A 27657-nucleotide genomic window follows, 5' to 3' on the forward strand; every position below is an offset into this window, starting at 1 on the left:
AAAGGGGCTCAGCCTGCACTGAAAGCTGACAGGAGCCATCTCACAGACATGCACACAGGCAAAATTTACAGTATGTGGTAATAAATAAATCTCAACACCACTACAAAAATACCCCAAAACTATGTTACCACGTAACACACACCACATTGGCTCCCTAAAGCAAGGGGGAGAGCCCGTTACACAGGGAAATTTTTTGAGGTACAGAGAACAAACTGTAAAGCCGTCTGTTTTACAACCCCCAAGCTGCAACACAAGAGCCCCTGCGCTGACGTTACCCCCTCCTCCCAGCCCCAGCACTTACCGCGGAGAGGCATATTGATTGGGAGACTGCAGGTTCTGCTCGATCCGCCGGTAGTTATGAATTTGTGTTGGGACCGGAATGGGCACAGAGTGTCCGTACTTGCTGCTAGAAAACTGACCTGGCCGGCTGTCGAAAGGAGACACACAAGGAAAGGCTCTTGTAAGGGGTGGGCCTTCAGCCAGGTAATTGGAGGTTTTATCTTTGTAAAGCAACCGTACACAGGGAGCGTCCCCTTGGCTGCTCTCGGGTTGTAGGTTTATACTGGGAGGTAGCTCGAATTCATATCAAAAGGAAGTGGCACCACACGTCTGAAAACAGGCACCTTTCTTCCAGCACGATTCCCACCCACAGACTGAAGTTAAAACATACACCCAAGCACACCAATCCCTCCAGGAAAACTGGAGCCCTGCTATTTCAGGTCACAACTGGCCTAGTTTCCAACAGCTCAGATCCACAGCCAAAGAGCACATCATCGAACAGGGGCTAACCATTCGTGGCTCACAAAGGACACCAGCAAAGATTTTGCTGCCAAGGGCTACTTGTGATTCATGCAGAGACACTGCTGCACCAATGGCATCTCCATGAAAGTCTCAGCACACCACAAAGAGAACAGAAACTTGTGGTGTCTATCAGAGTATTTGCGAATTAACTACAGGGTGGGGAAGGCATCTCAGGAGAGAATAATTTTGGGGGACAGGAGCTGGTATCTATATACCCATCAAGGTCAGCTAGAATATCACACACACAAAATGGGTCAGGCCCCTTCTGCTAACTCCAGACTTCTTTCTAGTTCCATTCAAGCAGGTTAATCAGCTCATGTCTGATATCTTGTTCCCTCGGGTGACAGTTTCCCCTGTTACTCTTAGCCTGTACACCACACTATACACCAAAAACCATGCAAACACCACATTTAACTAAGTAGCCGCCTAAAGTCTTTTCCCAAAGGCTCCAGAATTCTAGGATTAATTGCCATGGCAATGCTATTTACAACTGCCAACACCAATTGCAGGGTTGTTGCACAATTACAGGAAGATCTTATTGGTAATGAAGGCTTCTGCAGTCTTCCTTGTCAATCGAGGACACACGCCTGGGTCTGCCCCTGGGAAGCAGGAAGCATCACTTCTTTGGGTCTAACACTCGGAGTGGAAGTGTTTTACATAAGATGAAAGGAGATATTTAATTCAGCAAGAACATACATGCGTGCACAGGGAGAGAGAAGAGTTTGTGTCTTATTTGGCAAAGCATCCCATTATCAGGATTTCTTTTTTGGGGAAGGTCAGCAGTACTCTGTGGTTTACAGTGACAGTGTTGCACAAAGCTGATCTGCAGGAATGTGTCTGCAGATCTCCACATTGTGCACATGAAGACGCCCCTCCATCACAAGAGAGCCAAATAACTGAAAGAGATCTTTCATCAAGGCTGAAAGATCAAAATGTGATTCAGATTCTTTCGTTCCTCTCTCAACATGTCTACTAATTTTTTAAGTTAAGTTCTATATATTCCTCCTTATTTCTTTCACCAAGAGAACAGACTTTTAATCTGATGTCTGTCTCTAAAACACAGCATGGAAGCCTTGATTCTTCATTGTCATACCATAAATTAAAGGCATTAAAGGCTTCTGATTGCTCAGTGGAAGGGTGAGGCTTTGCTGTCTCTGCCTTCCATCAGTATAAGACATGGAGTCAGACATACATAAAGCGAACAGAGCTTTAACCGAGAAATTTGAGGGTTAACGTCAAACTTTATACATATCCTGATTTTCAACTTAAATTTCAAACACTATCTCTTTAATTTGGCCAAAATCCTTTGGGGGAAAAGTAGTTCTCAGCTGAAATGATCCCCCTTCTCTTCAAGAGTTGTAACAAGTCCTTATAGGAGCCAGGTTTCCCCACAAGTTGCAAGCTGCAAAAGAAAGCATCCAAACGAGGTGACATACACTAAACCTGCTAATTGGCCTCAAGCCTTGAAGATTATGATTGATGATAAATTTGCAAAGATCAAGAGATAAAGCTGGGACAGGAAGTTTAATTACTTGGCAGTAATTAAAAGCTCTTTGAAAATGGTATTAAATCCGTTGCTGTGGGATACATCCAAGGAAGTAGCTTTCATTAGACTTAATAAGCATTTTCAACAAGAAAGTGTTTTTTAAAAATAAAGCTTAACTGTCAGCATATTTTAATTCTGCCTAGTCCTTACCCTCTTATTCAGTTAAGAACAAGAAGAGCTGCTCTAGAGTGTACTGTGACATCCTGAGGAAAACCCACTGCTGGCCACTCTAAAATAGCCTTTGCTTTCTGTCCTAGTTGGACTGCATCCAGCATTACTTGCTAGCCTAGAGCCACACACAAAAGGGAGAACTGCTGCTTCTGAGTGAGCACAGACAGAGAGAAAATCAGGAGTCCTGTGCGCCCGTGAAGCCCAGTGCTGAACCAAGAGGCCTCATGACATCTAAAGTGCAGGGCACTGAAACCCATGTTAATAGTAAGGGCATACCTGGGCACTTCCAGGGGACAGATCAAAGACCATGCTTTACACTCTGGATTCAGAGTGACAGCTCCCATCTTTCATTACTTATGTCTTATTCCCTCATCCTGAACAGGGTAAGAAGTAACTTTTCAGTGTTTCTTCAAAGCAGACAGAAAAGTGCGAAGTAGCACTAGAGGGTTTAGGATCTGGTCCACAGAAGCTGCTGGGAAGGAGTAGTAAAGACAGTGAGAGCAGAAACATGTTTAGATCATAGTCACTGGCACTGACTTGTGATCCACTAGAATATGATGAGGCCAGTTTGGTGAAGACAGTGGTGAACAGTGAAAAGTGGGCAGCATTTGTAGTCAACTTCCATGAATTTCCACTCACTGCTGCCCAGAAATAAGGCCAAATCCTTTAATACTGATCCCCAGAATGCAAAGGAATCAGTTAAGGAATAAGCTGTTAAAAAGCTTAGCAGGCGGTGGCATAAGAAGTCTCATGCAATTAAACTCCACGCTGTGGTACGTGCTTGCCAATTAATCTGATCACGTCAGCAAGGCTTTGAGCTATATTCTGCTCCTTTAAATCTGTATGCTTTGAGGCTATGTTTTGTCATTTTCTGGGCTCTGTTTATGTGACAAGTGTGTTCAACACATAGCCTGGGACTACACTGCCTTCTTAAGAAAGATTTTAGGGTCATCCATCTCCCAGCGTGAAATCCCCTTCGATTCTCCCCCTCTAACAGGTGCCATGTTGACAGAATAGAAGATGAAGGCTGTCCTACTTCCTCAGTAGGCAAGAATGAGATGGGAAGCAACACCACCAGCTCCCTGTAAGCTAAGCAAATACCCTAAAGCTCCAAGCCCTAGAGTCAATGGGATCTCCTTCCACAGACCATTAACATCTTGTGAACATAAACGTGTCTGGAGGCACTCGTGGTGCTGGGCAGCTGGTGCTGTTATGTGTGGGCAGCTGCCACCTATGACATTCCTAAAGGCTAAAAGCTGAGTTTATAGCAACTGGTTTAGTTGGAACTGAACCTCTGACCATGCCTGTTTGCACTTGTTACTCCTACTCCTGCATCCTCCATTACTAAACAAGGCCCATGTAGCAGCATTGCTTTATACAGACACAGTGCAAGGAGATGTTCAGAGCTTCAAAACAAACAACTAAGAAGGCCCAGATCTGTCCTTCAACAGCAAGGGGAGAAGAGCAGCACTCCTCCACATTTGCCCTCCTATCCCTTGCCCAGTAATTCAAGCCCATAGTGGTTTCAGCCTTGGCTGAATTGTTGTCCTCCAATTCACGGCATGAATTTAGAAACAAGGGTCTTTAGCTGGAATACTCACTGCCTCTGCAGGCTGAGTACAGAGGGGATGAGTAGCACATACATGCCAATGGAGTACATTTACTCTCTTGCTTAAGAATAATCCCTGGCCCCTCGGGGAACAGAGTTAATTCCAGCTCTACTGCATTCTCTTCTAGCCCCTCCTGAGGGCCAGAAGAGGGAGAGATAGGCTCTGTAGCTGGGACTGATCAGTGCCCAAGGCTGGGGAGTTTCTCCTGGGTGTTTCTTATTATCCTTTAATTAAAGGTGAGACGTGGATCTTGTCCAGCACATCAACATCTGTAAAATCCCCTCCTGGAAGTCAATGGGTGTTTAATTAATCCATGTTGCATAGTCACCACTGAACAGTCTTTCTTACCTGGACGGGCTAGGAGAACTGCTATATGGCGGTGAAGGAGACGGTGTCCTTCCCTGGCTTTCCAAGCCTGCTGAAGTCACCAGAGAACTCCTGAAGAATGATAGAAAGAACCCAGCTGTTAGAGCCTGGGAACCAACTCTGCTCCCCGCCACAAAGCACCGCAACAGAGCTGTGTCTGCCCAGCACCCTCTGCGGAGTCTAGCCGTAGGAGCCCTGGGGACTGTCATGCTGCACCACACACACTCTGGTATTCAAGTGCCACATGCTGATGGTCAAATTGAAAACGGTCAGACTCAGGCAGGTGAGAGTCACCTTTGAAACTAGAGTTAACTCAGCAGCATCTTCCCTTTCATCCACCAGAACCCAGAAGTCCCTAATGCACAGTACGCTCCAAAGACTAAACAACTTCAGTTGCCTTGGTGCCCTTACCCGCTGTACATCAGACTGTCTTGGATTGGTTTCCCTCCTGCAGCCTCAGCAGTTAAATCACCTGAGGAACAAGGAAGTACAGAAACATATTAATTCAAGATCATTTTCTTAAAAAGCTTTATATATTCAGAGCAACTGAGATTCTGGCTAGAACTTCCTGCTTCTTCCAAGACCTGCTGAGTTGCTTTTGAAGTCAGCATTTTGCCAAATACATGGGGGCTGAAGCTGATGTGGATGCCGCTGATCCTTATACTCTGAAGTTTTGGAAAATTTGGGCTGAAAGGAAGCCCTTTTGGAAGGGGGCCCAAACCTGACAGAACCATTTAGGGCAACGGCTATATGCCCACTTGGGGCAAGCAATTAGCTGCTTTGTAAAAAGACAGTGGTATATGTTGCATGTAGGATTTTGAAACAGCCACGTCCTAAGTGGCAAAAATCCAGGGCAGCCAAATGAGCTGGCAGCTGGGTACACAGCACAGGGGAGTTTGTGCCTTTGCCAGAACATCTGAACACTGGAAATATGACTAGCACAAGACAAGTGTATACTGGTCCCATCGCTGTTCCCAGGAAAAACACAAACAACACTGAGCTCTTCCTTATTATAAGGATTGCACAGGAGAGACCTTTCACAGATTCCAGTTCTACCCCTCCAAACTCCTGTTTTAATACACGTAGAGCAACTGCGGAAGGAGGAGTCACAGCATTTATCACTAAGTTCCAACTCAGCAAAGCATCAGACACACAGTCAAGGTTGAACAATATCCTTCTGCTGGTTAAGTAACGACTCACGCATGGACGTACTTAGGTACGTGGCTGAAGTGGGGCCATGGTCTCTATGTACATATATATTTTCAAGCAATCCTATCAAAGTACAAACACATAGAGGTGCTAAAATTAAATTCAAGATGTTTGAAGAAAAATCCAACATCTTTTATTTTTTCTCAGGGTTTTTTTTCCAAGTATAAAATCCCTCTTGCTAGCTGAAATCCTGTCTTGGACTGTGATGCTGAGTGAAACTGAAGACAGGATGACATGGGAACAGCTTCTGTGAGAGGAAGACATTTCCCTGTGAGCCTACTTATCTTCTTTTCCAGTTGGATTTCAAGGTTCAATCTCTTATTGAGGTCCCCAAGTAATCTTTACTCTCAAATCCTATCTTTGCAGGTAATTACAAAATATCTTATTAAACTAGCCAGTGAGACAGATGTCTCTTCCAGCTTGACAACAAAAACATTCCTGTTATTCAGTCAAAACAGACAGGTTTAATCACTCTTTCAACCTTCTGGTAACTATCCTTAACATCCACATCCCCCTTTGCTCAGAACATCTGCATTTCCAGAAACCAGCTTACTTGAGAACTGTGCTGGGACCATAACGAAGTCATCTGTGTCACAGGACGAATTCTTACTGCTGCTTCCAGCAGACTCCTTAGATCCATGCAGAAAGCCGGGGGAATCCTGGGTAGGAGATGCCAGCGCCTTCTCCTGCAGCTGCTGCTGCATCTCTCCAAGGGACTGCTAATTCAAGAACAAAACAAACACTGGCTTCAGTACAGCTACTTCATCATTCTGCTTGATCCTTTAAACTGAGCTGTACAAGGCTACAAACAACATTCTGCTGATAAACCAGGGCTGAGGGTTTGCCAGAAGCAGCTGTTTAGTTTACTGAGAAGGAACAGCCTTTTATGTCTATGTCAGAACAGCACATCTTTTGTTACACAAAACATACTACCAGCATGCCCGATGCTCCCCAGATAAGAAAAATTCACTTGAGGTATTGCATCCTTCTGCTAAGGCTTTCTGGATCAACCATGCATTTTGGACCAACTCCATTTAGCACAGCCAAGAAACAGAGAAGAACCTTCAGAGATGGTCTTGGTTTCTCTTTCATGTTATCTTTTCCTTATTTGTTTTTAAACATTTCACATCTGGTCTCTACTCATGCTTTTACAGAAAGCAGTACTCTGGAACATGTACATAAGTGTCCACGCACTTTTGGGACAACCCTGTTGTGCCATAGTGCTGATAAGGAGTTAGAGAAAGGTCTGAAGGAGACTAAGCATTCAATAGATGAACACCTCACAGCTGTCAGAGGCAGGACAGACCCTAAAAAGTCCCATTTTTCCTCTCCTTTCAGCCAAACGATAGATAGCCCCACAATCCTCATGTTTTACAGGCAGATGGAGGAGGCTGGATGGTTTAAGAAAGCTTTAGGACAACTGAGCTGCCCACTGAGCAGATCACAGACAATCTTTATCCTAATGCATTTTTAGGCTGAGATACACTTGAATCAGCTTTCACTTGGGCCCTATTAAGACCTTGTTCACCCCTCAAAGACTCTCCTGCTGTACCACTGGGGACTCTTTCTCACTGTACACACAGTACATACAAGCAGAAGGAATTTTCCAGCTGTCAAAGTTGTCACTTTTCCACCCAACCTGCTACCTCTGCCGTGCAGACATGGCATTTTTCCTGTGCCAAGCCAGCACACCTCCATCAGCAAAACTTCACAATGCAAAGCAGGACCGGTGCAGTACAATTCTAACGTGGGACCCCCACGAGTCTGGCAGTGAGTCTGCACCATCCCTGAGCTTCCCAAACCAAGAAAGCTCAGGGGAGAGAGCTTGCTTATCACACCATCTACCCATTCCTGGAGTTTTATGGTCAGGAGGGCCTCAGCCGACAACCCTCTAGCTAGGGCTGCAGGGGGGAAGAAGCTTTTGGAGATACAATTATGTGACACTCAGAGGAGAGCAGACCTCTCCTCTCTGTTCAGCCCACATCATGAGCACCTACATCAACTTCAGACAGTGCCTCTCAGTCTTTCCTACACCAGGTTCTCACTGCAGATGCAATCTCTTCCACAAACATGGAAAGAAAGATTCAGCCATGGCACTCCTTGAAGGAGCTTGAGAAGCCTTGGCCCAGAGAAACTCAAGAGAACAAAGCAAAAAAGCAGCAACTCCAGGGAGGAAAAAATTCAGTCCTTCTCCCTTCCTCTACCCATCACACCGCCAGCATTCCTGAGTTCAAAGTCAAAAGGCAGCTTTCACCAAGAGCCTCCAAAAACAAGCTTTCAGTTCAGTGAGCTAGAGGAATGTCACTTCACTGGTCAGTTAACATTCTGCCCTCCAGAAAAGTTTTCATCATTTCAGGTAACCAAAGAGAAAAACCATCAGTTCAGATCATCCCTCACAAGACCACTGGACTGTGGCAGGTCTGGTCTGAGCAAACAGCTTTGCTGAATGTCCCTCTGTGGCGCCTGGGAATGCTGGTCAGAAAGGAGGAGGGTCACCTTACAAAGGAGGGTGGATATGCTGTCAAGCTGCACAGACTTTGCTTGAAAACAGAGAACTTGCAGCCAAGTAAGCAGTTCTATACCCTGAATTAGTGACCATTCTTTGGTTCCAAGGAGCTTTCCATCTGTGCCAAGACAAGGTAGTGTCATTAATATCAACTTTTTTCATAAAGGTTTTTTATATAACAGGCAACAGCAAATTGAAATATTTCTTGTGGAGAGAAAGACGACCTTCAGGATCCCAACTCTAAACACAGTGGAGAAGGCACTGAACCAAACCCAGGCAGAACTAAAGCGTTCAGTGACTTGCACCAGAAGACAGCAAAAGCAGAGACCCTGTTTCAAAGAAGCAAGCAGGGAGACTGTTAACACAAGCAGTGCATCCTCTGAGCTGTACTTACGGGAGGTGATGCCAGGTGGGAAGTAGAAGAGCTGCTGGAGGAACTACCGGAGCCTGAGCTGGGATAAGAAGGCATTGGCACGGAAGCAGCTAAAAACAGCCAAAGACAAAACCAAAAGAAGTTGTCAAACTAAGATCAATCAATCATAAAAGGTCTTTTTCATCTTCTCATAAGGTTTATCTCATGTACCATCATGTATCAGATTTGGCCAATTAAAGGGGAACAAAAGAAAAATTAGCATTCTATTGAGTTATATGATCCACATCCATCCACTCCATCCATGCACTATTTCACAGTTATAGCTCTTGGGGTGGAAGGTCTCAGAACATCTGACCAAGGTCAGGTGTCCACTCGACAGCTGACCTACACAGGTAGCAAGACGGTTTCTGCCCTAAAGAGCCTCCAAAGCATCTTTGCAAATGAAGGGAAAGATAAAGAGAAAAGTGGACTGAGTTACTCATGTCAGTGGCAGAGGTTAGCAGCTAGACCATACCCTTACAGTTTCTTCTTCATCAGACCTTGTGGCTTAGCACACATACACCAAATGTTGGGAGGTCTGTGCTAAGTTAAACACATGCCTACTCAAACCCTATGTGCTTGCTGCCCAAACAGTCACTCGGGCATCCCAGGCCACATGCTAAACCCTCTCCCAGAATTAATCATTCCACAAGGAAATAGTTCATTGCTTCCTATACATCAACACGTTCTCCCTTGGCCACTTCTGCAAGTTAAAGAGGTTTTGCTTATTTAATTTCTTTGCACAGAAATTGTTCCACAGCACTGGTTGTTCTTGCATCCCTTCCTTTTATGTTTTATTGTTCAATATCAGAACTGCCCATTTTATTCACTTCATTGTTGAACTGGCTTTTGTAACCCTTACAGAGGCATAAAGCTCACACTGAAAGGACTAGTTAGCATTGACCTGCAGGCAGAAAAGATAATTAAGGCATCACAGGAGAGGAAAAAATATAACTCCAATGACTTATGCAAGTGAGGTTCAGTGAATAACTTAGAAGAGCTCAGCTCAGCCAGGGAGGGAGACGAGTCAAAGGTAACACTGGCTCTTCAACAGACTTTGAAGTACTTAGTGGTTCAAATTCCCCAGTCCACCCACACAAGACTGAACAAGGCAGAAGCTGCAGAAGAGTCCCAACATCTCCAGTTCAAGGCAGCTTCAATTCAGATTTTACTCTGCAACCATTTTGGCATTTGAATGGCTTAAGACAGAGATCAGAAGCAATGCTTAAGTGAGGAGAGAACACTTTGCTTTGCTTCTCTTCCATTATGCTGGCAGAGAATTAACACCTCGTATAAGATTTCTGCCTTTACAGGATCTGTGCTAATGAGTCCATATTTAATACAAGGAGGGTTAAAAACACCTAGAATGCTTCTGTTTGAAGTAAAACTACCTCTGTCATTAATCACATTAGATACTACAAAGTACTTTATTCAACCACCTAGAAAAAGAAAAGTACATCTCTCTGCAATTAACTGTTGAAAGTGTTGTAATGATAAAAGAATGGGAAAATATGCCTTTTAATAAAAGGCTTTAAGAAGTCTTTCCATGTAGCCTATCAAAGAAGGTTAAAGGATGACTGGATCAGAGTCTCCCAGCATCAGAGAGCAATCACTTACATGCTGAATTCCTCAGTCTGACAAAGACGTAACAAGATCCAACAACAGGAAAATGAAGCCAAAGAAGTGTAGACTTAAAATATGTGTTTTAACATAAGTAATCAACCACTGTAACAGTTTTACCAGGGTCACAGTGATCTCCTCCCCGCTTTGCTAACATTAACAACAAAAACCGAATGTTTTTCTGACGAGGTTAAGTTATACTGCAAAGAGAGACTGATTCAGCGGGGTCCTGGGGCTTGTGCAATAGGAAGCCATAACGGGATGGCTGCGTGCGGCCGGTGTGCAGTGACACTCTCACACGCAGATGCCTTCCCCTCTTGTGTTGGACCATACTGGCTGTCCTCATTCTACCAGTGTTTTTTAGGGTTAGGTCCATAATGAAATAAGCCTCTCACAAAGCTTTGGAAAGATTACTTTTTAGCCTCTGCATCTATTCTACACTTGATTTGGTGCCCTCGACGGACTCTGCTGTTAAAACACATTGCCCTGTCTCTGGCAGAGGAACCAGGACCGTGGTACCCTGTGGATGAGTATTCTGGGAGGTCGGTCAGGGGCTTGGCACAGAGAGCTACACCGCCTGCACCCCATGTGCTCTTCCAGCACAGCTGGTTCCCACTCCCCACACTCAGGGAACACACACAGAGGTCTGAGAACTTGCCTGTAAAATAGAGAGCTCTGTCCTGCCTATAACACGCTGCCTTTGATCCCCACGATCTTCCCACAGAGCCTGCAGAGCAATCCCTACTACCTTCCCTACATATTTAATACCAGAAATCTGAGAGGGGGGGAAAAAAGTCTCCCCCTTTTTATCCTGCTAGCTGTTACAGAACAATATTCACCCTTGTACAGACTGACTTTCCTATTATGGAAAGGTGCTTTTAAGAAGAGGTAAGTGATTTCTGAACTGTATCCACATGTGCCTGCTGCAAGACTTGTATCACCATTCATTGTTACTGGAATCCCTATTTTTGTCAGAGTCATTTCAGTTCTCTCTCAAGGTCCCCTCCACTCTATTTTGGTTCTGTGATTATTATTGATTTACACCTGGCTGGAATCAAGACTTTTCTATTTTTGTCTATTTGCTTTGGACAGCTTTCCATTAATCAAGGAAGGAAGACAAGCAGGCAGACTTTGCCACTATCATCTGAAACTCAAGTTAAAACTCTTTTTGCATGAAGCATACCCTTAGATACAGCCTCTATTAATGATGTTCTTTCTTAAAACCCTGTAACTCCTCAAATTCACACTGTGATGCTGTGGGGTCCAACTCAAAAGGTCCTGGCACTAAAATCGGACTTTCATGCATGTAGAACCATGAGGTTTGGCTCTGACAAACCCTCTTCTGACCACCATATCCCTGTTGGTGCATTTTTCAGCATCTGCCACGTAGGACAGCTTGAAAGCAAGACGCTTGCTTCCATCTCCTCCACACACCCAGGCACTCCCAGTTTAAAATTAAAAAGGGTGCAAACACTTGGCTCATCATGTTTTCAGCTCAAGTCTGAAGGCAGGGAATGTTAACATGAATTGTAGGCCCCCACCCAAATCCAAAAATTGCTGGATTGTAATTGTAATGTAAATAAGTCTGTTTTCATAATTGTCCTCTCCAACTTGTTCTAGCAACAAAACAGTCATCCTGTACGTTGCGTAACTAACACCAACTGGTTTCAGAATGGAAGAGCTAGGAGCCATAAAGGCAAGCCTCTGCTCCAGCTGTGTAGATCTTGATACTGGATCCTACACCTGCAAAAATCACTGCTGACAAATCAACCTACCAGGGGCTTGGTAGTCCTAAAAATATCCAAGCCTCAAGCTTTATATAAAAGCTTTATTTGGAATACGAGTTTTACACACACAGGGGAGATGCATTTTTGTGATTATCTGGATTCAATTAAAACCAGTCATCAAAAAGTTACTTAACTGCAGTCTCTGACAAGGCGATAGTTTGAGCGCAAAAACTGAAAGGACTTGCCCAAAGAATAAGCTGCTTTTTAGAGTCAAAAAGCTTGCACCATTAGTATCTTCTATATGCAGAAGTCACGGTGATTTTTTGCTAGTTTTTACTTATTTCTTGTACAATAAGATCATAAAGATGGTAAAAGCTAAGCCTGACAGATATTCCCATACACTTCTGAACCGTAACTGCTCACGTTTCATGCTCTCTTAACTCAGAGTAAAGGAGGCACCACCTTAACACTCATTAAAGGCAGGGGCAAAGAACCTCCAAAATATTCTGCATGGGTACCAATTACAATGTGTTTACTAAGAGAAGACTTGCCCAAGCATTTAATTACGCCTGCTCGTGCATTATTACTGTAACACACTGCCCCATACCATGTGCTGATCAGACCCGGCTACAGACAGACGACATTCTGACTAGACATGGTATTTTAAAGACTTTTATTAACAGAAGTTTTTACACATCTAAAGTACATGCTTAGTCACAGGTACAAAACCCACAATATAAAATATAAATAAACAAACAAAAAGAAAAGTACATGGTTGAGTTAACAAAGCCCAAGGCCCTGAACCCACTCTCCAGGCTAAAGCCTGTGGCACCCAGAGCTTTGCAGTACACCCGGGATGTCAGCAGATTTACATCCTTGCTTCACTAAAGGAGTGAGATGAGGGGAGGGACATGGGAACAACCATCCCTCAAAACCACAGTGGAGAGGATGGGCTTGTCAGAAATGTCAGATTTGAAGATTTTTTACAGAAATGTTGATTTTGCTTAAGTGTCTTGAAAAAACACGCAAAATTATTTAAATTGGGGGGACCCGCCCCCAACAACTTCAAAATGATCCACTTAGAGAATTACCCACATTTAAGGATTTTCCAATTTTCCAGAATTCCCAAATCATGTTATATTAAAAAAATTTCTGTATCATTCCATGATATGGTGCACTAACACACATCCAAAGAGAACGAACAGCTGATGGCTCTCACTTTATTTTTAGTCATTGTGTTTTTACCAGCTCTGGGCCAGCCTTGACGGGGTTCAGGAGCCTGGGTGACGGGCTCAGCTCTGCACACTGGTGGCAGGTCTCTTCTGCCCCCACCACCTGAGGGCGGATCTGCCTGCAGGGTTACAGATGCCACCACGCTCTGCTCAGACCACAAAACTTTCTCATATGGAAAGGAAGCAGCCCTTGTTAGAACTGGTTTGGGGCCTAAATGGATGCAGTTACCTGCACTGCAGTGCAGGTGCACCTGAACTGGAAGGTCCTTTAGGCAAAGGCTGCACAGTGGGTCCCTGAGCTTAGCTGGGGTCTCGGTGCATTCATCACACAAGAGCTGCTACTCCAAAACACAGATGCTGGTACAGATCATCCAACAAACTCTCCTATGAGAAACTTGCACAATCAAATGTGAATGACCTAGTCCTGCTTCCACCAAAGTCAGTGGTAGCCCAATTATCAGCTCTCAGGAAGAACAAAAACATAAGGGCACACTGTTCCTTCCCCCAGTTCTCTGCTGCAGGCCTGAATACTCCCTAACCCAGTCTGAGCATGACCACGATGATTCAGATGCAGCCATATCTCTTCTCCTCTTTGAGACTTCCTACACTTATGATGCTGACCCACATGTTGAGATGAAGCAGCACAATGAACTTTTGGACTTGTCTTAGTTCTGCACACAAAGCCATGGGAACTAGCCCCTAAGCAACTGCAACCTTGCAGTCATCTACTTCAGCTAAAACTGTGCAAATATTAAGCATGCTGCCATGTTAAACAGCATCCCATACATCTCAGATGAGGTTTTTCTTATTGAGATCACCATAATCCAGACCTTTGCGGACACACTGGCTCTTCTCTTATCTATTCAGAAATCAAAAGGACCACCCATTCCCACCTGCAGCCTTTCTCATCCAGGCTCTTCACTGCACTTCCCAGAGGCCTTCATCCATCACTACCATCAGGCAGCAGCAGAGACCTCCGCAACAGACTACAAGAACCATGTTCTCCAGTAGCAGACTTCTGCTGGTGCACAACTACTTGAAGACCTCTAGCAATAGGGAGATATTTCTCCCCTCATCTTTTCAGAACCAGTAGTGATCTCTCCTGCCTGGAGAAGACTCCAGGCTGTGGACATGCGCCTGGAGGTGAGGACCAGCAGGGCAGCAGAGAGGTCTGGAGTTCAGAGAGTCCTTACCTGTCAGTAAAGGCACCCTTTTTATTGGGCCTTTACCCCACACCATTAACTTTGGGGCAGCTGGGGGCACAGGCTGAGCTACAGTCCTCTGCTCATAATGGTGCCTCTGGTTTCTGCACAGCAAATGCGTACAAGTTGGAAACTGAGGCCAAGTCAGGAGAACCCTCTCCTGTTTGCAGGGGGTTTTCTGTTCCCCTGGCCAATGAAGCAACGGAACTGCCGGAGGCAGGAGATGAGCTGGTGGGCATGCGAGAGCATGCTGAGGGAGTCCTCCTCTGCCCACAGTGGGATCAGACTTTGAAGGGCTTTTCCCACATGGCAGTGGTATAGCAGGTGCTGAGAGCTGAGCTGGCTTAGGAGCAGTCCTGCACAGGCAGAGTCCTTTCCTGCCTGCAGAGCAGTCCTGTTTTACAGGACTTGCTCCACATCTTGCTGGTGCAGATGGAGATAGGGGCCTGGCTCGCTTGCAAGCTCCCCTAAACCAGAAGCGTCTTTTCCTGCCCGCAGGACGGTCACCTAAGTACACAGTTAAAATCTGTATCAGGAACAACTGAGAAGTCCTGCTCTGGAAGCAGGAAAGCAGGAAACTGTCAGGAGTGACGTGGACATCAGACAAGGGGTGTCCACCCATGACATACATCCAAGAGTGGCTCCGTGTTCAGGAAGTACTGGACGTGCTTCCTCTGAAACTTCCAGCCCTTGCACTGGGCACCCCACATCAGTCACTGATTAAAATCTTGGCTCTATCATTTACTCAGGAGATTAAAGGCCCAGGAGGATCCTTCCAGAAGGAGACAACCATACACAATTCCACTAAAGCAAGTCTCTTGGCCAGAGCACTATTATATCCCATGCACTGAAGCAATTCTGAATTGTTTTCCACTGAAAACAAACCTCTGAATCATAGTACGTGTGGTTGGAAGTTTTCAAAAGTTTTGAATCAGGAGATGAAAGAAAGAATTTTCAATGGAAACCTGTCTTTGTTTTGGCCAGTTCTCACAGAGCACCAAAATTTAACCCTTCTAAAGCAAGATTTATCAAGAATTTGGAGGTAACTCCTGAGCAAGATTCAGTAACCAGAGCCTGCCATTTGGCACAGCCAACCTAAGGTACCACCTGGCAGCAGGGACATGAGTGCCAGTTTCCACCATTCACTATCTGAATTGTCGACAGATATGGATGAAAAGCAAGATCATGCTGCATAATCCTGTTTCCCTACAAGCACCCCCACTGGCCAAGTACTTCTTACAAAGCCGCTGAATACATTTCAAAGCTACATTTACTTCTGCTTTAGGTTTCTAAATAGCCCTCTAATCATCCCTTTGAAGATAACTCAGCAAAATTAAATACATTTTGATGGCAAAATCTGGACATGACACAGTAACAAACGCTGAATTTCTGCCAAATAACTAAGAAACCATAAAGCAGTCTTTTTCTTTCCTTTTGAACTAGCAGCAAAGGAAGTCATGTCATGGTTCAAAAAGAATTGTAATCAAAAATGCAACACTTACATTTTTTCATAGAGGCACTTGCATCCAGGAACGGGTGATGGAAAAATTCATCTGAAAAGAAATCAAGAACAATGACTTAGTGAAAGGAAATGACTGTAAGAAGTTTACAGAGCAGTTAAAGTATAGCAAGTTACAGTATTTTACAGTGATTTTTCCATGCAATCTAGTCAACCATGGAAGGTGACTGACTGGTTGCATATAGTAGTGGTCAACAATGCAGACTGGGGACTGGATGCAGGACCTACTCACAAAAAAGGATGGGAAGTTACATAGCAATCCCTGGATCCAAATAAGTATGAAAAAAAAAGTGGCTCCTCTGCTATCAGCCATCTCTGCAAAATCAGCTGGGGAGGGGGCAGAGAAGGGAAATCAGCTGGGGCTATTACACGAATGAAGAATAGGAGGGGAAAAAAACATCTTTGCCAAAAGCATGGCCAAAGGACATGAGGGTTTGTACCCTGGGACTCACCACCAATACTATCGGATTTTCCTTCCCCACTGGGCATTAAAGAACTTAATAAGGTTTTTCTGCAAGCTAAAACCCTGGGCTGCCGGGTAGAATACATGAAATTTATTGTTAATGCTCCTCTGTCTTGCAACAGCTCTTAACACTCGTAGGAACAGGAATCAGTTATTGAAGGCCAGATAGCGTGACTATGTCGAGACCTGGCATGGCCAGGTCTGTGCATGTGCATCAAAAGCTCCTATCAGCAAGAAGAAAGAAATCCTAAAGCACAAAGTAGCAATACAAGACAAAGTCCCAGGACGGCAAGTCACCCTAATCATAGGGATCCAGGGGAGTTATATTTATCATACTTCACTGCCACTCATTCCATGGAAGAGGAATGATGGACAAAAGGACTTCCACTGGGTGATCTTCCATCACACACAGACCCAAACCCATCGTGCACTGAAGGGAGAAATGCATTTTCTAAAGGGCCCCTGCAGAACTACAGCCCAGAACTCCCTTCCTTTCACACCAGACACAACTGCTGCTTTCTTCACTCATTACAGGAGGATAGTCTCCAGATTCGGGCCAAGAAACGCTTCTGTCCTGGCTTGCTGGAAACCCTCTACGTGTAATGCCTGTCCTCACAAGTGGCCACCCCTCCTGACTCCTTGTCTCTGATCCCCTGCAGCTCTGTGCCAGAGTCCTCTCCTATCACAATCAGCAACTCAGCCTTTCAGGAGCATTAGTCATGGATCAACACTGATTATTTGGCTAACTGCAAGCAGTTCAACTTGTTTTCCCAGCATGGATTTCCTGTTGCAATACCCAAGGTTTACAAGCTTCTGCTTTCTGTAAACAGCTCTGCTTTGGCCAGTGAGCTTTCCAGAAAGTAGCATTTGGGTTTTTTTGTTTGTCTGTTTTTTAAACTTGAACAATCCCTCTCTCCCCAGCCCCTCCTTGCCACTGCCATGCCAGGGTCCTGCAGCCAGAGTGCACTGGTCTGGAGCTCAGCACAACAGAAGGGATGGAAATCTGTGGCAGGGAAAGCTGGAATCTCAGATTAGATCTGCTGTGAATAGAGAACATCCCCTGTTCAGCTGCTGGAGTTTCCTGCTGCTTCTTCAGCCTGCTCCTCCAGAGGGTACCATCCCTCAGCTGAGCTGATTCAATTGAGGGGGTAGAAATGATAATTGCTTTCACTTTTCCCCCTCCCCCCTCCAAATTGCTTATCAGTTGTGTTTGCAAAGCAAAATTTAAACAACCCTGCTTGTAATCATCAGCAGGAAATTTGCAACTTGAAACCCTCCTGGCTTTCCTCTATATAATCTTGAGATTGCAAGGACCATCAGCTCCTGGTAGAAGAGCAGCTGAGACACACCACAAGTAAATGAAGTTTCAAGCTTCTGGGTTGCTGTTGTGTGAATCAACTAAACTCTGGGGGAGTTCCGTGGAGGGCACTGTGCATATCTCCAGGCGGACCAGAGGGCCTCAGGGAACAAAGAGCAGCAGGACACTCTGCTCCTCTGGGGACAGCGGCTCAGGAATCACCCCTGACCCAGCAGCACACACAAATCACTGAAAGGAAAATTGGCCTGGTTTAGGCCAAACCAGGACACACATGATTAAGGACAGGCAACAATCTCACTGCAGCAAGATGTGCTGTAACTGTTGTCCTGAGTGAAATCGAAGTATATTATCTCCAGTTTCCAAGTGTTAGACACTGACTCGTGCAGTCTACTCCCAAAAGGTACAAAAACAGCTTATGGGGGGCTAAAAACGTTTACCAGACTCAATTTCTGACAGCAGGGAGACAGAAACCTCAAACATATTTTCTTTCGAAACACACAGCAGTGTGATAGAAGCGGTACAGATCCACAGCCCAGATAGAAGATCCACAGGGAATAATACTGAGAGGTGCTTATATCCAAGTCAGTAGCTTCAACAACTCCCTTTTGAAAAGGCTTTTTTCCCCTCACTTCTGCACCCTCGTAACCAGTCCTTTATGTTCAGCACTGGATAACTATCAGCCTCAGTTAATCCACACATTTGCTTCACTCAGGTGACACTGACCCCAGAAAAACTTTCCCAGCACCTCTAATCCAAAAGAATAACAGAGGCTGCAAAACAATTTCTCTTCATGAACTAGCATGCACTGCCCAGCAGGAAACAATCCACCTGGGAAGATAAGCAACAAAACCCAACAGAAAACCAACCCCAAAAGACAGAAATATCAAACCCTTTCACTCCAAGTCTGGCTAAAACACAATATTCTGAAAACACATACAAACACACTTTATTCTTAGGAAAAAAAGGTAATGCCTGTGCAAAAAGCAGAAAATCATATGACTTGCTGTGATACTGCCCACCTGACGCTTAACACAAATCTGCGAGGTTTGGCCCTTGCAGCCTTGTTTCAGGAAAACCACTTGAACAGTCTTGCCCAGCACCAAACCTTATTCAAACATAGAGCCTGGGGGGCAAATTGACCCATTCCACCAGCAGCACTGGCCAATGAAAGCAAAGCCATGGCACAAAAGATGACACAGACAGGCAGCAGAACTAAAGCTGGAAGGAGGTCTTACCAAAGTCCATGCGGTCCTTATGATTACGCTGCAAAAGGCCCAGCAGCAGCTGCCTCAGGTGGGTTGATGTCTCCCTGGGGATGCTAGGATTGAAAACAAAAACAAAATGAGAGAGACTTGCAGTCTACTTAAACTGCTTTTACATATTCAGGAAGGCAACGGGCAAATGCAAACTCACTTTATGCCTGCTGGGCTAGGAACATAAGAGCTCACTGGAGAGAGGCTGAGCAGGAGCATCTCTATTTGCATCTCTGTTTGGCTTTTACTCCCCATTGCCATTGTTAAGGCTACAGCTAATCTAGCTTTAGTGGCCTGTCCCATGAGCACCTGCAGATCCTTCCCTTCCACAGTGGTGCCAATGCCATCCCTCTGGTTCTCAGCTAAGTCCATTCAACACACAATATTTTGCACGCGATAAATAAAATCTTTTCTACTTGCATTAAAGGGAATAAGGAGGTCATTAAAATAAAGTAGTTACCAAGGGGAAGCTTCCAATTAAGAGATTGGCGGTGAAATGTATCACCAATTACTACCATTTTATTAAAGCATTTCTTTTTTCAATGCAGCTTATGTAAGACTAGCAAGTAACCTTTGTCTATTTTCTTCCTTGACATACAGCGTTTATTAATCGAAGGCCACTAAGATGTGAGCAACTGCTACCCAAGCAAGCTAAAATTAGTGCAGCTATTACCCCGCTTTCCACCATAGCTAGGAATACTCTTTTCAGTGGCCATTGCAGCACAAAAGAGGTAGTGCATCATTGCGCTCTCCCTCACCCCCAAGCAGACGGGGGAGAGGCCAGGGCAGCTCTTCACAACCCCAGATAGATTGTGAGGAGCAGGGAATAAACGAACGGATTAAGGCAGGGAAAGCAGAGTTTAGCTCTTGCATAAGTGGATTCAGCTCTGGAGACTTTTCTCCGTTACCAGAAGCACTGTTAGGGGCCGGGGGGCCAGGGCCTGCCCGCAGCCTGAGCACAGCTCTCCTCATTAAGCGTAGGTGGCTCCAGCTCCTTTCGGTATTGACTCCGTTTATCATGGCTGCACCCAGCGTAGCCCCCACGGTCTGCCAGGCTTTCCTCTCTCCCCATGCACAGGTCAGCTGAGGTAGCGGCTTGTGTGCTCAGCACAGCAGTTTTAACTGCGCGGAGCCCAAGCCTGCTCAGTCGCGAAGCACGTGGCTCGCTCGGGCAGGGCTCCGCTTTGCTGGGCTGGCAGCACTTGCCGCCCTGAAGCCAAGCCTGACTGATGCTGGGAGAAACAGCCATCCTACACCATTTCCATCCACCCTGCCCCTGCTACAGACAGAGTAAAAAAAGAAGCCGGGACAAAAATAGTGGGGGAAAAAAAAGGGGTGCTAACTAGCACCAACAGACTCTTGTTCAATGAAACTAGAGATGTGAGGCAAGGTGTGTATTTATAGGTTTCAGCAGTAGCCAGTTATTTTTCTGTGAAGTCCTAGGCCTTGCTGGCACAGGAATTTGAGCCCAGCGATTCCTAGAACAGAGAACGATGGCAAGCATCCCTCGTCCTTGTTTGTACTGGAAGAGCTGATTTTCCATCCCTGACGCTAGAACGGTTTCGTGCGCTTTCCCCGGCTGACAAAGGAAGAGGCCACCAGGACTCCAGAAGGGATGCAGTTAAACTGAGACTCAGTTTGAGCCAAGAAAAAACACCCCCTTGTCAAAAAAGGTGTGCCTTAGAAGCACACTGTGTAACAGAACAACCTAAGATACCACAGCTAGCAGAGTCTCCTGAAAAATACATTAGTGCTAGAGCCCCGCAGCCCTCCAGCATTATCATCATAATTTATTTATCCGTGACACATAAAGCTCTCATCCAAAATGAGTCCATTTCCCAGCAATGACTTTAGCTTTTGTATGGTTTTAAAGCCAAGAAACAGGCAGGTCAAGTAGTAGACCTCAGATATCACAACACAGACTGAACACGGTGCAGACTAACAGCCTGTTTGCCTCCTCTTATCTCTCACATCTAAATGTCAAGCTTTGCTACTCTACAGTATTACTTTCCAAGGCCATCTTTTTAAACATAAGCAACAAAACTGCCTCCTTCCCCCCATGATCTAGAATATACTTTGCCATGCAAATCAGCGAAGTGAATGCTAGCTATTTAGATCACTGCTATTAAAATTGTGAGGCCTTTGGGCTTGCTCCTCCTGACACGGGCTCCCCACCTCAGAATGGTATTTCACCTGTCAGCAACAGCACCAGCCCAGCAGGCAGAGACCGCTTGTGAGCATTTAATGAGCTCCCCATCCCGTTCCCAAGCCAACACACAGCACTTTCCATGGTGATGCGAGGGAGGTGGGTGCCAGCCTGCCTAGCCCCAGGGAGAATGAAACCAAATCCTGGCACTGCTGCAATCGGAGAAGGAGGTCTCTGGAGCAGTTTCATGTTTTATCCTGTGTTGGCAGGGCTGGCCAAGGCAGTGTATTCATGTTTACTCAGGAAACAGCAGAGATTGCGGCTCACGTTAAAGAGACAAACTGGCTTTGGAAAGGAGGGTATAGGCATTTACACAAAGGCCACTTTGGATCAAGACTTCTACAGTGAAAAAACAATGGGCTTGGATCTAAATTTTGGAGGAATTTGGTAATTAAAAAGTGGAGATAAGTGAAAATGGTAAATGCAGAGTACATAAAGAACTGACAACAAAGGAGAAGGACTTATCCCTACGAGAACAGACATGCTCTCCTCTTACAGCTGATTTTCATTTCTCGTCTCGCCTGCCTCCTACTGCATGCACCATGAGCCAAAGCCGCAGCAGGGCAGCGTGATCGACACAAGGAAGCTTTGAATTGTTTTGTTTGGGTGTTTTACTCCATCACACTCTCTGGTTCAATCCAGAAGAGCATGCAGATGCTACAAATTTAATCCTGGTAGAAATTTGCCCCTTCTCCCCAAATCAAAAAAGGAAGTACTTGAAGGGAAATTAAATGCATAGCACAAGTCATTGATAAGAGCTCTAGCTTCTTGACAGTTCCTTCCGCTATCTCTTGGTGCTGTCTAAACTGATAAGGAAAAAAAAAAAAAAACCAACATCGACATACAGCAACTTCCTGCGTATGCGGCTGCATTAGCAGCTCTGCCAAATGGAAATGAAACTTTCTGGTTAAAAAACACCTTCCAATTTTTTGCTGTATAAACTTGGAACTTCAGTCCTGTCTCTATCCCAGGCTGAGGTTTTCAGAGCTGCCATGAGGTTCTGCTTTCAGAGCTCAGAGACCAAAAGGAAAGACCACAGAGCAACAAAAATCACAGTGCTGAGTGGCAGCTAGATGCTTCACTAGGTAACATACACCCTGGTGGGACGAAAGCAGTTATCTTCTCTTTGGAAACTGCAGTAGTGTCCATTTCCATCAAGGTTATAATATTCCCTCCTATTAGTAGGATGGACACAAGCAGTTGCTGTCCTGACACGCGAGAAATGGGAATGTGATCTGCAGTCAGGTATGGCAGGTTACAGGAGAGACTGCAGTTTGGCTGCTCGCATGACTCAAGAATTGCCATGATTTCTTCCCAAGGCTCCCAGCCTCAGGGAAGCCGTATGTGGGACAGGACCACTCGCTAGCTCTTGAAATCACTAACAATCCTGTATTTTTGCAATATAGGAGTACAGTAGTATCTGTGGAAAGAGAGAACACCAACTCCAGCAATCCACTGCTGTCTGACTTTCTCTGGGTCACATCACTGCTGGTTTAAGGAATGGGGGAAGGCAGGTGGCCAAATATTTTACAGTGACCTCCCTGAGTGACAAGCCAGGAGCATGCGAGGACAGGTGTAAATACAGAGTAAACAAGTGCATACAAACAGCAACACTGGAAAAATGCTTACTTCGGCATCAGCATCTTGTTTTTCTCATAGAAGAGACGAAGATCCTGGGGGCTGCTGGCCTGTAGACGAGAAAGAAAACCAGTGCATGAAGCAGTTGCCAATGAAGGAAAGGGATTAGCATTTCTATTTCACAGTTACTCTGAAGAGCAGAGAGGCACTTTTCAATTGCTGAACCAGCACAGACAATGAGAACCTGCAGCTTGCTTTAGACTGAAAAGCCAGCACTATGCCAGAGTGAAAATACAGTATTTCATCCCTCTGCCGTTTTGTCCCTGACCTGGTTCTGTCCTGCTCTCCCCTTCCAAGGGCTGAGCTTCACTGCAATGGGCTCTGATGCTCAGGTCTGAGCTGGCCTAATAGCCTCATCCAGGAGGCTAAATAATTGCAGAGGTGAGGAGTCCCAAATGATGAATGGCAGCTCCCGCTGAGAACATGGATTAGTGCTGCAAGGCACTTAGAAAAGGGGCAGGGAGCCTGTTGATGGGCAAGAGATCTGTGAAGAGACCAGGAACATGGGGAAACAGCAACTGAATTAGGATTTTCTACTTTAATTCCAGGAAGCCAGAACGTCTCAAGCCACAGCTCCTACTTGTGCAGTAATATACACAACTGCTGGGGATGTTGACAACAATATCCCAAATTCTGAGAGAAAGGATAAAAAAAAAAAAAAAAAGAGGTTTACAGCTGAGGTTAAAAATTAAATCTCCAGTACAGAAGCACAGACACATAAAAATCTCCTAACGTCATTTCTCCATTTGTTTTTATGCAATGAATAATACAGGCCAGTAAATTAACCCTAGTGTCTCAAGCTTTTCTGCTTAGGCAAAGTCTCTTTATTAAAGGCAGAGCAGGGTGGCTGGCATAACATAGATGTGACTGCACATATAAACAGGGAAGGAAGATCAGAGAGATTAATCTGCAATCAATTATTGGTGCAGCAGAGTGTGTAGGAAAGTGTGAACAAGGAGGCAACAGGCAGCTTCTCCTGATGTTCAGGGCAGGCTCAAAAAACCCTCGAGCCTTCCACCTACTTTCATTCCTAAATTAGAAGCATTTAAGGTCAATTAAGATGCTTAAAACAGCAAATCAGACAAGCCAGTCTGCAGATGGCCATCGAAATACCACTAACAGCCAGAATGGCTGGAAAAGCAGCCACATAAGATGCTGTTTCAACATCACCTACTCCTTCCAGCTGAAGATGAAAATTAAGGATAACTGTGAGAGCTCAGTGCAAAACCTCAAGAGAAACCAAAGGGAGAGTCTCAAAACCTTCTAATATCACTAGACTCATGTAGTACTGATCAGGACAGTATTTCCTGCATAGTCTTAGCAACCCAAGCTTCACAGCTCTCCTATCAATTGGTACCAATAAGAGCTACTGGATTCCTAAAAGAAGGAAATAAAGATTTCCTGGTTCTCCTTTCTGCAATAACCCCTCCTTTGCTGTTCACAGACACAGCATGGACCCAAACAGCAGATGCAAAAATACTTTCTTCACAAACCATTAAAATGAATGTTATTCAGCAAAGCACCTTGTTACATAGATACCAAATTGCATCAAAATTTCCAGTCACTGCCACTCAATTTGACTTGGTTCAGTAAAATTCCATTTTACACCTCCCCCCTTACAGATCTTGCCCTGTAATTAGATTCTTAATATTTGGCAAACTTTAAGGAGGCAAGCGCACACACTGCACCAAATGGCTTGGCCACAATGCTCTGCGTGATGAAAAAATATGCCTGACAGACATAACATACAAGGAGGAACAGAACTCCACTGCAGGGAAGCGAAGTGCTTGCTCACACCAGAGATACAAGCCTTGGCTGTTTGCTCTGTTCATTTCCTGTCGCGACAACTCAATTGTTTCACAAATACAATGAAGCTCTGATCTATTTCAAACGCTGTTTTGTCAGAAATTTTCCTGGCAATAAAGACAGGGTATATTAAAAGCAGTACACATGCAAAGCACAGTTCATTAGAGAGGGTTTCTAAGCACTAGCTTGGATAGAAACAAAATCCTCAATAAAGTTCCCCTCCTCTTTGTACAAATTAAAGAGATAACCCCTGTAGGGATGTTGTTTCTCCACATTCTGCTTTCTCAGCACAATTCCTACTTGATCTGCAACGACCGTATCCAGGCTGTCAGGCTCCTACCCACCCCGACCACGCTTCACCAGGGCTGTCCCCAGGAGACCACAATTCAAGGCCAGTCTCTGATGGAGGTAGCTGCCTGCTGGGGAATAGAGTCATTTTGGTGAGTGCCCAGCACAGACAACTATGGATCACCATTAATGTGGTAAAACCAACTGCACCTTCACGTAACTTCATTACTAATCAACTGAGTCACACAGTTCTGCTCCTGGTACCAGGCCCCTAGTAATGTGCCCACTGCTCTCCTGCTGTTAGCTTCCATTTCATAAAAAAATGGTACCTTCAGCCACTGTGCTCACCTCTTCTTTCAATAAACAGTGCTTCTCTGAGAATCATGGAAAAAAATGCAGAAGTGTTTTTAAGACACAAAAATGCCATTTGAATTTCTTCTTCTAGGAAGCTAAAGACTTAATTTGAAATCTACCTTCCAGGCTGATACACCACACCCAAGAAAAACACCAGAGAGCACATTTTAGGCACCTAACAACTATATCATTCAAGATACACAGAGCCAGCTGCTACCTGTAGGACAGCATCCATCTGTCAGAACCACGGATGCAGAATGGACAGCTCAGTTTTCCCTCCAAGAACAGGAGATGGACATGCCCTTGTTCCCCCTCTCATGGCCTTTCTGACACTATGGAGCAGCTGCATTAGTGTAACTGGCTCTGTTCTTGTCTGTTCTTTCTATATAGAAAGACAATCAGACAAATTCAATCCTGCCGCTCTGTTACTTTGTCCTGAGCAGCAGTGGAAATATGTTGAGCCAACAAAGGCATTCAGCATAACCCTGCCAAATCCCACTCGGTGCTGGCTGCCTGCAAGTGAATTGCATGTGCAAAGCACGCAGGGTGGTGTTTCCAAAAGCACTCAGCACTGGATTTGTTGTGCTTGGGCAAAGGCTGGATGCAAAAGCCCAGCGCTCAGTCAGAAGAGCGCCTGAGACATTCACACCCTCAGTGAACAGCACTGTCTAGTCAACACTTCATAGCAGGTGTATGGTATCTGCTCTTTTCTTTGGATCCTTTCCTTTGGGATTCCTGGGGATTTGGAGGTGCAGAAAAGGGATTCAGATATGTTAGAAAGAAGAAAAGAAATAAGTAATGATGTTTCTAGCTTGATCGTTCTAGGGAAAAGCTTGAAAATCTGCTGCAAATACCTCCTGCTCATGCAGTCTTACAGCTGATATTTTAAAACTCCCACAACTAAGTGGCTGGCATTCAGGGGATCCTGAAAGCACAACCAGAAAACAAAACCAAACAAACCGCAAACTTCTTGCTCTACTCCCAACAGAACAGGATCAGGCCCACAAACCCTGGACCAAAAGCCAATGGCTCACTGTCTACAGCAACAAGTCAATCACAGTGCTCAATTTCAGCAGAGTAACCTACCACTGCCAGGAATACCTGTCCCCATTGACACAGCACAGACTCCAGAGGAACAGCTTTGGGAACCTCAGAGCAGCCTGCCTAACAAATAAACGAGGAGTTCAAATTCTGGGTATAAAATCCTCCCTTCCCCAGTCTTCCTCAAGGCCCATTTCACAGCACAGCAGCAGTTGTAAGCAATACGTAATCCTAGTACTTACGCAGGCAGAATTAACTCAGAAATAAAGCAGTGGACTTGGTACACCAGGCTTAGAAATTAATTTTTCACCTAGCAGCTAGCTGGGATAAGAACATACGCAGGCAGGTTAACCCTTTCAGAGCTGCCAGACCCGGCAGCAAAACTTGCATTACCTCTCTTGCCACTTCCCTGCTCCCCAGCTCACGCTCCCACAGACACAGCACGCCATGTCCATAAAGCAGCTAGGAGAAGATTCCCACAAATCTCAGACAGCAACCAGGTTCCACGGACCTGTGCCACTGCCAGAGACAGCTCTGACACAAGCATGTGTGCTCGGCAGTGCGTCTGCTGACCAAGAGCTGCCCAGGTTTTAAGAGTCACACAACAAACCAATCCCCTCATCGAGGGGGAAGAAAAAAAGAAAAAAAAAAAAAGAAAAAAAAAAGAAAAAAAAAAAAGAGATTGAGGTCATTTAACTCTAATCATATTTAAAACATAACCTGACAAGGCCTAGATTGTTTTTGGAAGATATTTTAGACCTTGTGTAAATCTGTCTCCAGTTTTGCTTCTGGTAGTCACTTGTCTACATAGCCTACAGCCATGGGGGGCACTGGGTCCCAATCTTTTCAGCCCAGGTAAGGACACGAGAAAACCATCACACTCTTGAGGCTTTTCTGAGTACCAGTCAGCAAGACCAGTAAACACACTGTTCAAGTCCCGTCCTCAGCAACAGAAATGAAGAGATGCGAGTGCAGACCACTTATTAGGCAAGGCAAATTAACAATTCCACATTAATACAGTGCTCAGCAAATCTGTTTATAGGGATTATGAATCCCATTAATCTCATCCCTATGGTAGCCTCACTGTTTTGTTTATGGGCATGTTTAATACAAAAAGCTCCTTAAGACAGCTTCACCAGCCATCCTACCAACTGTTCACATCTGAGCATCAGCAGCTTCTTTTTTGTCTGTATGCAGGGAGGCAGGGAAGGGACAGGAATGGCTCTGGGAAGTTGCCCTGGGTAACCCAGCTATAGTTAATTTTAACTTTGAGACAGCTAGAAATCACATTCACGCACACATACACATCCCTGTCTTGATTTACAAGCACCTTCTGGATTGACAGCTGCCTCAGCCTTTCCACACATTT

General features: G+C 45.1%; 1 protein-coding gene across 5 annotated transcripts in view; it reads right to left on the bottom strand.

The window, feature by feature from the left end:
* Window positions 1-27657, bottom strand: part of ULK1 (unc-51 like autophagy activating kinase 1) — an 80390-nt gene that overhangs the window by 21495 nt on the left and 31238 nt on the right. For 3 of the 5 annotated variants that reach the window (XM_068412328.1, XM_068412327.1, XM_068412324.1), the window contains exons 10-17: window positions 22791-22849; window positions 18938-19020; window positions 15905-15955; window positions 8604-8692; window positions 6257-6422; window positions 4906-4966; window positions 4477-4566; window positions 302-427 (exon numbers count right to left, since the gene is read on the bottom strand). In XM_068412328.1, the coding sequence (XP_068268429.1) occupies window positions 302-427; window positions 4477-4566; window positions 4906-4966; window positions 6257-6422; window positions 8604-8692; window positions 15905-15955; window positions 18938-19020; window positions 22791-22849 (725 nt within the window). The remainder of the gene's footprint in view (window positions 1-301; window positions 428-4476; window positions 4567-4905; window positions 4967-6256; window positions 6423-8603; window positions 8693-15904; window positions 15956-18937; window positions 19021-22790; window positions 22850-27657) is intronic. The other 2 variants (XM_068412325.1, XM_068412326.1) reach the window with 2 other exon arrangements.

This window comes from Nyctibius grandis, chromosome 14, assembly GCF_013368605.1.
Source record: "Nyctibius grandis isolate bNycGra1 chromosome 14, bNycGra1.pri, whole genome shotgun sequence".
In the NCBI taxonomy this organism is placed as follows: Eukaryota; Metazoa; Chordata; class Aves; order Nyctibiiformes; family Nyctibiidae; genus Nyctibius; species Nyctibius grandis.